Source organism: Thecamonas trahens, assembly GCF_000142905.1.
Source record: "Thecamonas trahens ATCC 50062 unplaced genomic scaffold supercont1.61, whole genome shotgun sequence".
Taxonomy (NCBI): domain Eukaryota; order Apusomonadida; family Apusomonadidae; genus Thecamonas; species Thecamonas trahens.
In genome coordinates, this window is record NW_013657619.1 from 46,873 (window position 1) to 58,639 (window position 11,767).

Sequence of the window (11,767 nt, forward strand, 5' to 3'; positions counted from 1 at the left end):
CGGTCGCCAGCGGCCCGGCCGCCTCATCCAAGCGCCGCAAGCGGGCGTAGCGACATGCATTGCTGTCGCTCCCTTTACTTCCGCCTCCCCCACCACTCGCGCCCGGCCCGCAGAAAGCTGACCAGATGCAGCGCGGCGCCGATGGCGGCCACGTCACGGAGCCCGGCCCGCGTCCGCGACACCTTCTTCCTCCCTTTCAGCACTTGCTCCTCCTTCAAACGCTCCACCACCGGTGCCGCAGCCCGCGCCTCGCCCAGTGCCGCCTGCCATGCCACAACCCGCCCCAGCCCGACCTGATCGTCCAGCCACACACCCTCGTCCCACATAACCAGCTGTGGCAGATCGACATGGTCGGCGCCGGGCTCGGCACTCGCTGGTACCAGCACTCCACGCCCGATCCGCTTCATCTTGCTCTCGGCCATCGCCATCTTGGTTCCGGCCTTGGTCCTCCCGAGCAGGATGTTGGCGATCCGCACCGTTGCACCGCGGCTCCGTGCCACACCCACCGGCGGCAGCGTCAGCACCACCACCTCGGGTGCATGTTGCGCCATCAGCCCCTCCAGCGCCCGCTCCACATCAAACGACTCCATCCTGCCCGGGAAGATCGACGTCGCCACCGGGACCACGCCCTCCTCCAGCCCGTCCCACGCATCGCCGCCGCCTGCGCCAGCCACCGCCACGCCGAGCGTCCCTCGCGTCACATACAGCGACATCAGTCTCTGCGGAGCATTTTCTGTAGCGCCCACCTCTTCCGATGAGCCCTCGCCATTCTTCCCGCGAGCACCGCCCACGCCCGCCAGCACCGCCATGACCGAGCTCGCCCGCACCACGCCAGCAACAGAGCCACACCTTTGTAGCAGCCACCGTGTAGCACCAAGCATTCTCCACAACGACTGTGAACCTTGTCCGCTCTGCGCTTTCCCCTCGCCACCCGCGACGTGCTCGAGTTAGGTGCCTCTGCTGCTCGCCCTCCTCGCCCCGCCCCTGCCGCCAGCCCACCCACTCGCTCACCCATCGCGTTCAATGCCACCATCGCTCTCTCCGGCATCTGCACGGATCCATTCACATGCATTGTCAGACTCTTGCTGGCCTTATCACTGATCAGCTCAACTTCTGTGGTCTCGATGAGGCGTGCCGTGGAGCTCGAGCGATCGCGCGGCTTCGCGCCGGTGGTGAAGGAGGACAAGCTCGGCGAGGTCAGATTCATCGGCAGACGGCGCAGCGAGGGTCTCCTTACGAGGAGGCACGCCGTAGCGCGATCGTAGAAACGGCTGCGGAGGCGCCGGTGGATCGGACGAAGCGCTGCGAAGCGCAACATGCGCCAGGTGGACAACGATGGCTGCCGACGGCGGCGCGTGCTCGGTCGCCACCGTATTGATGGCCGCAACCGAGGCTCGTCTCGACTTCCGCGCCGGCCTCGCCCGCAGCGGCCGCGGCTCGAGCGACGACGACGACGTGCAAGATGCAGTCGATACCGACGAGGACCACGAGCCGAGCGGGCTGGTCGAGCCCACAGACCCAATCGACGCCCTCCGACCTGGCCGGCCCCGAAGCGCCGCGTACATCCGCCCCGCTGACTCGGCCGTCCTCAGCGCAGTCGGCGAGTCGGCAACAAGCGACGCAACCGACGACGACGGTACCGAGACAAGCCCAGCCCCAGGCGCAACATCTTCCACATCCACCAGCCCCGGCGCCTCGTCCTTCAACGCCCGCGCCTCATCGCATCGCCTCCGCAGCGACACCAGCTTCCGACGTTCCACCACCTCGCTCGTCGACTTGCTCGTGCTCATCGCCAAGCCGCTCTTGGACTTGGACCGACCCTTTTCGCCGGTCACTCTGGGACGCACCTCCGGCATCGATCCATGCGTCGCGCTCGACCAGCTCCTGCGCTCTGCGCTCCTTCTTCGCCGAGAAGAGCCTCCCTTCCGCCTCTTCTCACCGCCCTCCTCGTCCCCAGTCTCCAGAAGCACGCCCAGTCGAGCGGCAAGCTTGGCTCGCCGGCTCCGAGAAAGTGGTCGCGAGCGAGTGCCGAGACTGCCGCCGCTTCCGCTGCTCGCTCCACCACCGGAGGCGCGCCCGGCGCTCAGCCCATGACGACCACGCTCTCGGCGCGGCGGCGAGAGTGAGCCATCCACTCCCAGCCATACCGGCATAGCCATGGCCTTCCCCCTTCACTTGCTTGTTGTCAAAGACAAGTCTGTCCCACCCATCAGCGCAGCTACCCTCCTCCACCCCTCCCTCTCTCGCCCTTCTCGCCACGTGCGCTCAGCCTCAGCATGCGCCGAAACAGGGCCAAACGTCTTTTTTTTTTTCTGTGAATTCACTCCGCCGCATGCGTCTTCCGCACGCGTATACGGACAAGTACAATTTTTCCCCACCCCCCACCCCCCACCCCCCCCCCCCCCCCCCACCCTCACCGCCACCCTTCGCTCCAGTCAGCTGCCAACCGACCACCCAAAGGGGCCAAGAACGAGGGAGACGAGACACCACGCGTCGTGCATGTCAGCCAAGATCACCCACTTTAACGGGTGGTTGGCTGGGTGGCGGGTACCGCAGCTGGGTGCTACCCTCCGAGCATGGGTGACGCATGCGACTCGGGAACGCTACGCACCGGTGAAGAAGCTGCGGGAAGACCTGGCCGACTCGGTCGTCTTGCTCCATCTCGTCTCTGAAGCCGTGGGAAGCAACTTGTTTGCTCGTGATGACATTGTGCCTCGGCCGACGAGTGGTGCTGACATTGCGCAAAACATCAATGTCATCATTGCTGTCCTGGCTGATCACGGCATCGTACACATGGCTGATCTCTCGGCGAGCAAGCTCGCTCGCTCCGCTACCGATGCCTACCTCGTCTTTGTCCTCCACATCGCCCGCCTCTACTACAAGCGGCGACTCTTCCCACACAACGAGCCTGCGTCAGTCAAGTCGTCCAAGCTCGCCAAGATGCCTTCGCTCGTCCGCGTTGTGAGGAGGCACATCCTCAATCCGGCCACCAACCCGCTGCTGGCCCAGATCAAGGGTCTGCCCGGCGGCGACGCTGTCCTCACCGCCGCCAAGGCCATGTCTAACCTCCACTCGGACTGGGCCTCGGGCACGCTCTTCTACATGCTTGTCTTCTCCTTCTTCCCCGGCGACTTTTCGCCGTCAGACCTGCTCTCCTGCACCCCGACCGAGCGCTACGGCCTCGCCTACCACAAGCTCGCTGACGAGCTGGGCATCCAGCCGCTGCTCTCCTCGGCCGCCATCGTCTCGCGGCCCGAGGAGCATTCGCTCTATGTCATCGTCGCCTACACCTTCTACGAGCTCTCGATGCACCAAGGCGGCGGCATTGGCCTCGACTCACGGACAAAGTCCATCGTCACCAGCCTGCGCGAGGAGCTGTTGCAGGTCAAAACGGCCGAAGCCGATGTCACCTCGGAGCTCGAGCGCCTCTCACTCGCTGTTCAGGCGCTCACTCGCGAGCGCGACGCGCTTGCCGAGGCCAGCAAGGCCGAGCTCGACCCCAATGACGCCTCGGTCCAGTACCTGGTCCACGCCCAGGCCGAGGCCAAAGCCTCCGAGGATGCCGCCGTCATAGAGCGGCTCCACGCCGACCTTTCCGTTGCCATTGCTGACCGCGACAGCCTCTCCACCAAAAACGTGGCCCTCGCCGACGCTGCCGCCGCCGCCAACGCTTACGCTGCCGAGCTCTCCTCGCTCGTCCTCTCGAGGCTCAACAAGTGGTTCCGACACACCACCATGTTCTCTGATCGCTGCCGCGCCATTGTTGCCGCTGCCGACGACCTCCGCATGAAGTCGCGCATTCTGCGCCAGGCCGCCAGCCTCGGCCTCGCTCCGCCGCTCGCGCCGGGGCGTCCACTTCGTTTCAATCTCTCGCAGGGCTCACTCGCCGGCACCGCCGATTGCTCTGCCGTTCTCGTTGTTCGCGTCAACATCCGCCCGTTTCTCTGGGACGACGTCTCCTCGCTCGTCCATCCGCTCAAGGCCGCGAGTCAAGTCCATCACACTGCCCGTGCCCGCCTCGACATTCTTGCCGCTAACTATGCCGGCGTTCTGCTCCCGGCTGAACTCGTCGGCGGGGTCAGTGGCCACGAGCAGCTCGCGACCGAACACTCACTCTCCATGTCGCGCACCGACATCGGCTCGCCAGCTTCGCCGGCCTTTCCGGGCACACCCGCCGACTCGCCGGCCGGCACCCCGACCTCGGGCTCGATCACACTCATGACGACTGACGTTGTCGAGCCTGGGCCGGACGCTGACAGCCCGTCGCGGCCAACCTCAGTCCTCGCGGGAACGTACGCGTACGCCTTTCCCACTCCGATCGACGCGCTTCGTGCCGCGCTCGACATGAAAATCCACCTCGAGTCGCGGGCGCCACCTGATGGCGCTGTCGTTGCGCCGCGGGTCACCAACGTCCTTGCTGGCGTCGGTGCCGACAAAGCGGTGTCAGACGCAGAGGCTGCGGCCGGCGTCGGCGGAACGTCGTCGTCGGCGACCGCAAAGACAATGCTATCCGGTGCGTTGGATCCGGTGAGTGACAACTACCTGCTGCTCTCGATGGCGCTGACTGAGGCGCCCAAGACCGCCACCGCGCCGGCCCGCGAGGCCGCAGCCTCGTCGCTCGCGCTGCTCTCTATCGCCCCGCTCGGCGGCCTGCTGCTCGACTCGCGGCCGTACGACGCATGCCGGCCCAAGCTCAACAACATCACCACTCTCGCGGCCATCAAGGCTCACTCGCTCGGGAAGCGGACGTTTGTCTCGATCGATAACCCGATGCATGTCTTCGAGCTCAACATCGAGCCTACGCCGCTCGGCAACAACACCGTTGACTCGAGTCTGGCCTCCATGGGGCCATTCCTCTTCCCGGACACGTCGGGAGCGCTCGAGTCGGCTGTCGGCGATGCAGCACCGGGCGCACTCCCGCCCCCGCCGTCCAGCCCAGCCGAGGCGATCACCATATTCTGCGACTGTCTCACCTCATTTGCCGCTGCTTCGGAGACCATCTCGGCTGAGCTGGCCGCCATCCTGGATCTCGAGTCAGCGTTTTTCGAGACGCAGCGCTCGCTGCGGCGCGAGGTCGAGGCGGCAACCAAGGCCGCAAAGCGGCCGCGGGCCAAGCGCGACCCGCTCGAGCTCCGCGACGCAAAGTCCGAGCTGAGCAAGGCGAGGAGCCAGTTGAAAGAGTCGATGCAGCTGTGCAATGTGCTCGCCGCCGCCAATGCCGCCCACGAGGCCCAAATTGCGGCGCTCGAGAACTCACTCGCCCAGTACCGCTCCAACTTTACCACCAACCTCAAGTCACAGGCTGCGCCGTCGGCGTCGCCGGGTGCCGAAGCCGCCGACAACATGCTCCGCATGGGCCGCATGCGTGTCGCTTTTGCCTCGGAGCGCTCAAAGTACGAGCAGTCCATCGCCATGCTTAACGCCAAGGTCGGCCGCCTCACCCGCCTCCTCCGCTCGGCCAACTACGATCCGTCATCACCGGCGGGTGGGGCCGGGCCGAGCGGCTCGCGTCCCGCGGCGCGCCTCGGCAACCGCCGCACCTGGCGCTCCGGCACCGACCTTGCCAACCCCCTTCTTGCCGAAGATCCGGGTCTTGTCCTCGACGTGACCCGGTCAGAGCGCGAGCTCGATGGCGGGCTGGCGTCGCCAGCATCGGGCGAGTCGACACCACCAGGCTCGCGCTCGCGCTCGCCGCGCCCGTCCATGGCACTTGTCGCCGGCGTTCACGTCGAGCCCATTGCCGTCCCACGCGGTAACGAAGTCCCTGTTCTCCCGGTCATCCGCGGGTCCAGGAAGCGCGGCTCGTTGCCCGACGGCTCGCCGGTCATGCGCCAGCGGCGGACCGGTTCAGTCGATTTTGCGTCGCGACACTCCCCACAGGGCTTGCGCCCGCCCAAGGCGCCGCGCTCACGGTCCAAGTCGCCGCGCGGGGCCGGGCGGACACTCTCGCCGCTCGCCGTCGTCTCGCCCGATGATGGCGAGCCATCGTCATCGTCGGTGAGCAACGTACCCGTCCGCGGCGCCTCGGGCTCGGGGCACTATGACAGCACGCCCGGCTCGCCCGACGTTTCGTCGTCAGGCTCGTTACGAGTCTGCATGCGCAAGCACTCTGATGGTGCCGCCCTTGCCGACGCTGTCGTTGTCGCCCGCCGTCACCGCCGCCGTCGCTCAACTGCAGAGTCCATGTCGTCTATCGACGAGATTATGTCCGACTCACAGGGCGTGCTTGATGCCATCCACGACGCCCGCGCCCGAATGATCAAACGGTCGTCTGGCCGTGGCATTGCCCAGCTCAGGGCGGCCCACTCGCGCCGCAATCGTGACGCGCGATCGTCGCTCAAAGCCAAGGCCAAGGCCAAAGCCAAGACCAAATCAAAGGCTAAGGACAAGGACAAGGACAAGGAGATGGGCAAGGACAAGTCCAAGGCCAAAGGCAAGGCCAAGACCAAGGACAAGGGCAAGGGCAAAGACAAGTCCAAGGGGAAGACAAAGGGCAAAGATCGTGCGCACGCTCTGGCCGCGCTCGGCGAATCGGACCACATCCGTGCTCACGGCAGCAGGACGCCAACCTCGGCAGCAGCGTACGCGCTTGCGACCACGACGCGCCGCCCGTCCGAGCCTGCGATGGCCTTTCAGCGAGAGTCTTCCGCCGAATCACTTGTGCCGTCGCGCCGCGGCAAGACACGTACACGGGCTGGGACAATGTCACCAACGGTCTCGCCCAACTCGTCGTTGTGGCAGTCCGCGAGTATCGCTCTGCCCACAGCTACTGCAGCCGCCACATCGCCCAACGGCGTCGACCAGGCTGCGGACCGCTTTGCGCTCCCGGCAAGGTCCAAGTCGCGTTCAGACTTGTTGCCGAACCAGAAGGCCAGCAGAAGGGGTAAGTCGCGGACACGCGACGACGGCCCTCTAGGCCGCAAGCTCGGGCGCAACTTTTCAGGCACCCAGGTGAGGGGCGGTGGTAAGTCGTCGCGGTCCCGGTCCCGGTCGCGGCAGTCCAACTCGCGCGACGTCTCGTCATCAGGCCTTCTCGAACGCGAGTCGTCGGGCGAGAACGTGCTCTCGCCGTCGCACTCACGGTCGGAGCTCTCGCTGTCGCGGCGGTCGGCATCAGCACTTTCTTCGTCGGGCGAGCGCTCGTCGGTCTCGCAAACAGCAGTGGCGCCAGTCATGCGTAGCACTGTGGAGGGAACGTCAGTCAAGCGGAGGAAGCAAGTCATGACGGCCGAAGAGGCCGAGCAGAAGAAGACTCTCCCGCGGACCCGGTCGCTCCAGTCGTCGCCGTCCAACTCGCGCTCGAGTCTCCACGCCGGTGGAATTGGGAGCAGGAGCGGCGCAAATCTGGCGCCATCGGTCCATTCGCTCGCCGATATGTTTGTCCCGGGCCTCGACACCATCTCGTCGGGCACGTCGTCGTTCCGTAGCGACTCTGACTCGAATGATGATTGCCTCCCCCTCTCGTCCAACTCCTCGCAGAGTTCGCCGGCGGCACGGCGCTCGCAAAGAACGCGGGCTCGGTCCAGGTCACACACTAAGACTGCCACATCCAGCGTCAATGTGCTCGGCAAGGCCAAGACCAAAGCCGCCGCCAAAGGAAGGGGCAAGGGCAAAGGCAAGAGCAAGGGAAAAAGCAAGGGCAAGGGTAAGGGTAAGGGCAAGGGCAAGGGCAAGGGCAAGGGCAAGGGCAACGATATGCCCGATGGCCTCCCTGCTGACGTCTTCGATACTTCGTTCCGGGCCGCGTCGCGTGTGTATTCAACCAACGTCCCGAGGCGTCGGTAGTGGTAATGAAAGCTTAGCTAGCTGTCTGGAAAGGCAAAGGCGCGCTGGCCGTCGCGCGGAGTGGCGGCGGCAACAGGTGTGGCCGACGCGGCCGATGTCTCGTTCCGCATGGTGACAAAGAACTGGCGCTGGAGGGTGGCGACGAGCGAGGACGCAGACGAGGCCTCTGGATCAAAGACGTGGACTGGATCGTGGGCCGAGAGCGGGTCAAGGGCCACAAGCGGCGCGCCGTAGGCCTCCGACTCGGGCAGCAGCTCAAGCCATGCCGCGAGCAGATCGTCGGCAATAATATGCTCGTCCGGAGTGAGGAACCGCGGCGGGAGAGTGCCGGCCTTAGTCTGCAGTAGGAGCGCCCGCCGCTCACCTCCCGACGTGCCCTGGACTGTAGTGACGGCCGAAAAGTGTGCGCCGTTGAAGAGGACTACCAGCGGGGCCCGCGACGTTAGTCCGGGATCGCCCCACAGTAGCGGGAGGTAGACGCCGACCATACCGGCAAGGAGCGCATCGTGGTCGCCAAACAGCACAATCGGGCGGCGGAGAACGTTGGCAAGAACAAAGGCGTGGAGTTCAGTGAGGTAGCCAGCCCGCAGCGATGCTCCGTGGTCGGTCATGACCAAGCCGAGCTGCTCGTCCCACTGACTCGCAAGCGCCGTCTCAGACGGCTCTTGGATGCCGAGCGCGACATCAATCCGCTTGCGCTCGGCAAAAACCGCGCCTTGATGGCGGCTACGGTCGCGGCGGCAGCATCACTGCTGCTGCTCGGCATCAACGTACTGGCGATGCACGAGCGGAGGACGGTGGTCCGGTCGTGGACTCGCCACAGCAGGAGCGAGGCCGAGTGGCAGAGGCAGTTGCCGTCGCCAAGTGTGTGAAGAACCACCGCGCGTGACGCGCCAGTCTCGCTCCGCCGCCAGTTGAGAACGCCGGCGTCGTCGGCCTCGGTCCGCGCCGTCACGTACTCGTCGATGAGGAGCTTGTTGACCAGTGCCTGCATAGTAGCGTCGCCAAAGGCTGGCACCACAAAGACCGGCGGAGTCTCGGCCATCGCCCGCAGCCCATGCTCCTCGTCGTCAATCACCAGCCCGGCGAGCATCGTCCGCAACGCACTCGCCAGCTCGGGCTCGGATGCCGAGAACCGCCGGACAGCAGGCAGCGTCTCCTCCTCCATCGACCGCCGCAGCGCCTCGGACATGCCGTCGTCGTCGGCGCCGCCGCCGCCCAAAGGCTCGGCCGGGTTGAGGAACTCATCCATCTCGGCCTCGGCCTCGGCCAAATCAGCCTCGGCACGGGTCAGGTCCATAGTCAGCACCAGCAGCCTGTCCTCCACCGCTGCCATCATGCCCGGATTCGCCTCCAACTGCGACTGCAACGTGATCAGCTCGAGCTGCGTCCGCTCCTGCGCCGCCCTAGCCGCACTCATTTTGTCTGTCCACCCGCCGCTCTCTGTGTGAGTGTGTCCGCCTGCACACCCTCGTCCTACGGCACTGCGCCCGACTAGCCGTACTGCGGATGATGGAGTTGCGCGACTTGAAGCACTGCGAGCAGTACCCGTTCTGCGAGCCGAAGAAGCCACACTCGGGCGCCTTGCACGTCGCCCGTCCACCCGTAGCAGCCATGTTTTGGGGATGGGGGGGGGGGGGGGGGGGGGGGTGGGTGGGTGGGTGGTGGTGGGTGGGTGTGGGTGGGTAAAATTTATTTTTGTATAGGCCCAGTACCTGTGGCTGTGGCTGTGGCTGTGCCTGTGGCTGGGGCTGGGGCTGGGGGGGGAAACGGGACATTTCCGCTTTGTTGTTTTGGCTGATTTTGGTTTAGATCCCCCCCCCCCCCCCCCCCCCCAATGGAAGGTCTTGTGGGAAGGAACTGGCGATAAAATTGTATTCTTTTGATCTGTCACGGAAGGCGTCTCGGGATCTCCTGTACCGTGACATTGTTCTGACCATTGGGAGCTTTTGTACGTATTTTTTTTTCGCCATCCGCTGCCGGCGCGTGGGTCACTGGCGGACCACCACCTCACGCTCACGTGGAGGCAGAAGAGGGAAGAGAGATAGAGAGGGAGGGAGAGGGAGAGAGGGAGAGAGACATAGAGATATAGAGAGCTCGGTAGAGATAGAAGAGGGAGGGGTGGGAACAAGATAACAAGAAGCAAGCAAGCAGCTAGGCATAGGTGTACTCATGCCCGCCGTGCCGTTGATGCGCTTCAACTGTCAGCAGGCAAAGGGGTGGCAAGCATGGCTGGGGCCAGACCGACCGACTGGGACTGGGGCTGGGACTGGGACTGGGACTGGGACTGGGACTGGGCTAACGGCAATGCTGTCAGCTCGGCTGGTGGCAGTGCTGGTGGTGGCGGTGGTACTCGTGGGTGGCGGTGCTGGTGGTGTGGCTGGTGAGCCTGTGCTGGTGGTCTCGTACGCATCGACGGAGACGGCCATGGCCACGTCGTCCACTATGTCGCTCCAGCTCATCAACGGGACCTTTGTGGTTGGTACCACCTTTGACGCTGTCAAGGAGGCCATTCTGGCAGGCATCACGGTCTCACAATCAATTGGTCCGCATGGCTGGGCCGAGCTCATCACTCCGCGGCTGCTGTCGGAGAACGCTACTCGAGTCGTGGCCGTCTCGCCAACGATCACCCAGATCCTTGTCCCAGCTGCACCTGGCTACGACATTGACGGCGACGAGGTGTTGTCTATCCGGCTGCCAGCCGCGGCGCTACACGGTAATGAGACGGCGGATGTGGTGGCGGTGGACGCCGCGAGGATCCAGGCCGTCGGGACGTGCGCCATTCTGGAGGGCACGCCGTGGACTGAGTCGGACGTCCGCGACGGCACCATGTCATTTTCCGTCCGACTCACCGGCATCCAGCTGGTGACCGAGCCGCATTTTACGCCGTCGACGCTCGCGACGGCGGCGCTTGTTCGGTCAACCCTCGACGCGTCGCCGCCGCTGGAGGCCGGGTGGGACGCGGTCGTCAAGCCGCAGCTGGAGCAGCTGGCGGCCTCGGTTTTCATCCGAGTCTCGGCACACGAGTTGATGGTGGCAGTTCCATCGGTCCCGACGTTTTCCGTTGGCGAGTTCATCTCGGAGCCGATCGATATCCAGCTGCACTCGTCGATGGTGACGGTTGGCTCGCATGTGTTGTGCTCGGGCCTCACCGTGGTGTATAACGACCTGGTCAACAGCACTGGACCAGGTGCCCAAGACGAGTCGATCGACCTGCCGCTACTCAACCGCCTGCCGTCGCGCATGTATGGCTTGGCCACGTGGCTATTTCTAATCCTAGTCTTTGTGGGCTGCTGCTGCTTCTGCATCTGCTGCTCCAAGCTGCTCCGCAAGTGCTGCTGCTCCGGTGAGAAGAACGCGGTCGGGCCGGGCCCGATGGGCACCCACGGCTTTGCGCCACCGACCATCGTCCTTCCGGCCGAGGAGGTGGCGTCGCCGCGGCAGACGCAGATGGGCACGGCGTCGGCCCCTGTCTCGCCGACCTCGCCGTCGGTGGTCTCGCCCAAGTCGCCCAACGCGCTTTACATGCTCGGCGCCGTTCCGCACCACGCGGCCTCGTCGCGAGTCCTCCCGCTGCACACGTCGTTCAGCGAGGAGCTCGACTACTCGATGCCGTCGGATCCGTCCCCGCGCGACGCCTCGATTCATCTGGAGCAGCAGCGAGCGGGTGGCGGTGGCGAGCGCCCGCGCATGCCACGCGCCACAACATTCCTTGCGCCTGCCGATGCTACCGCTCGCGCCGCCGATCGCTCCGCCCGCCGCTCGCGGCTCAAACCGTCCAAGTCTCTGGCCACCCTCTCCCGATCGCCGACGTACTCGGGCTACAAGGGCTCAGGTGGATGGTGATGAACGTGAATGATTGGAGTATTCTTGGGTAGGGGGGGGGGGGGGGGGGGGGGGGGGGAAAAAAAAAAAAGGGGTGCGGAAGAGAAAGTCCCCTTTTTTAAAAAGGGGGGGAAGGGGAAGGCCTAAGAGACACGAT

At 65.2% G+C, this 11,767-nt stretch overlaps 5 protein-coding genes across 5 annotated transcripts in view; 3 read left to right on the plus strand and 2 right to left on the minus strand.

Annotated features, from left to right (window-relative positions):
* The window catches only part of AMSG_10196 (uncharacterized protein), a gene marked incomplete at both ends in the record, with an annotated part of 1,625 nt that extends 1,575 nt beyond the window's left edge, over window positions 1-50 (plus strand). Inside the window, one exon of the mRNA XM_013897948.1 lies at window positions 33-50. Coding sequence (XP_013753402.1) covers window positions 33-50 — 18 coding nt within the window. The remainder of the gene's footprint in view (window positions 1-32) is intronic.
* A 24-nt stretch (window positions 51-74) lies between these two features.
* On the minus strand, window positions 75-1,856 carry AMSG_12330 (uncharacterized protein; the record flags this gene model as incomplete). Its single annotated transcript, XM_013897999.1, has 2 exons — window positions 75-691; window positions 1,112-1,856. The coding sequence occupies 2 exons, from the start codon at window positions 1,854-1,856 to the stop codon at window positions 75-77; spliced, it is 1,362 nt and encodes a 453-aa protein (XP_013753453.1).
* Window positions 1,857-2,499: 643 nt separating this feature from the next.
* Window positions 2,500-7,785, plus strand: AMSG_10199 (uncharacterized protein; the record flags this gene model as incomplete). The annotated part of the gene is made up of 2 exons (XM_013897949.1): window positions 2,500-7,423; window positions 7,616-7,785. 2 exons carry the CDS (start codon window positions 2,500-2,502, stop codon window positions 7,783-7,785), a joined length of 5,094 nt encoding a protein of 1,697 aa, XP_013753403.1.
* A 17-nt stretch (window positions 7,786-7,802) lies between these two features.
* On the minus strand, window positions 7,803-9,401 carry AMSG_10200 (uncharacterized protein; the record flags this gene model as incomplete). The annotated part of the gene is made up of 3 exons (XM_013897950.1): window positions 7,803-8,483; window positions 8,516-9,210; window positions 9,290-9,401. The coding sequence occupies 3 exons, from the start codon at window positions 9,399-9,401 to the stop codon at window positions 7,803-7,805; spliced, it is 1,488 nt and encodes a 495-aa protein (XP_013753404.1).
* A 612-nt stretch (window positions 9,402-10,013) lies between these two features.
* AMSG_10201 (uncharacterized protein) lies at window positions 10,014-11,631 on the plus strand (the record flags this gene model as incomplete). Its single annotated transcript, XM_013897951.1, has 2 exons — window positions 10,014-10,097; window positions 10,174-11,631. 2 exons carry the CDS (start codon window positions 10,014-10,016, stop codon window positions 11,629-11,631), a joined length of 1,542 nt encoding a protein of 513 aa, XP_013753405.1.
* Window positions 11,632-11,767: the final 136 nt, after the last annotated feature.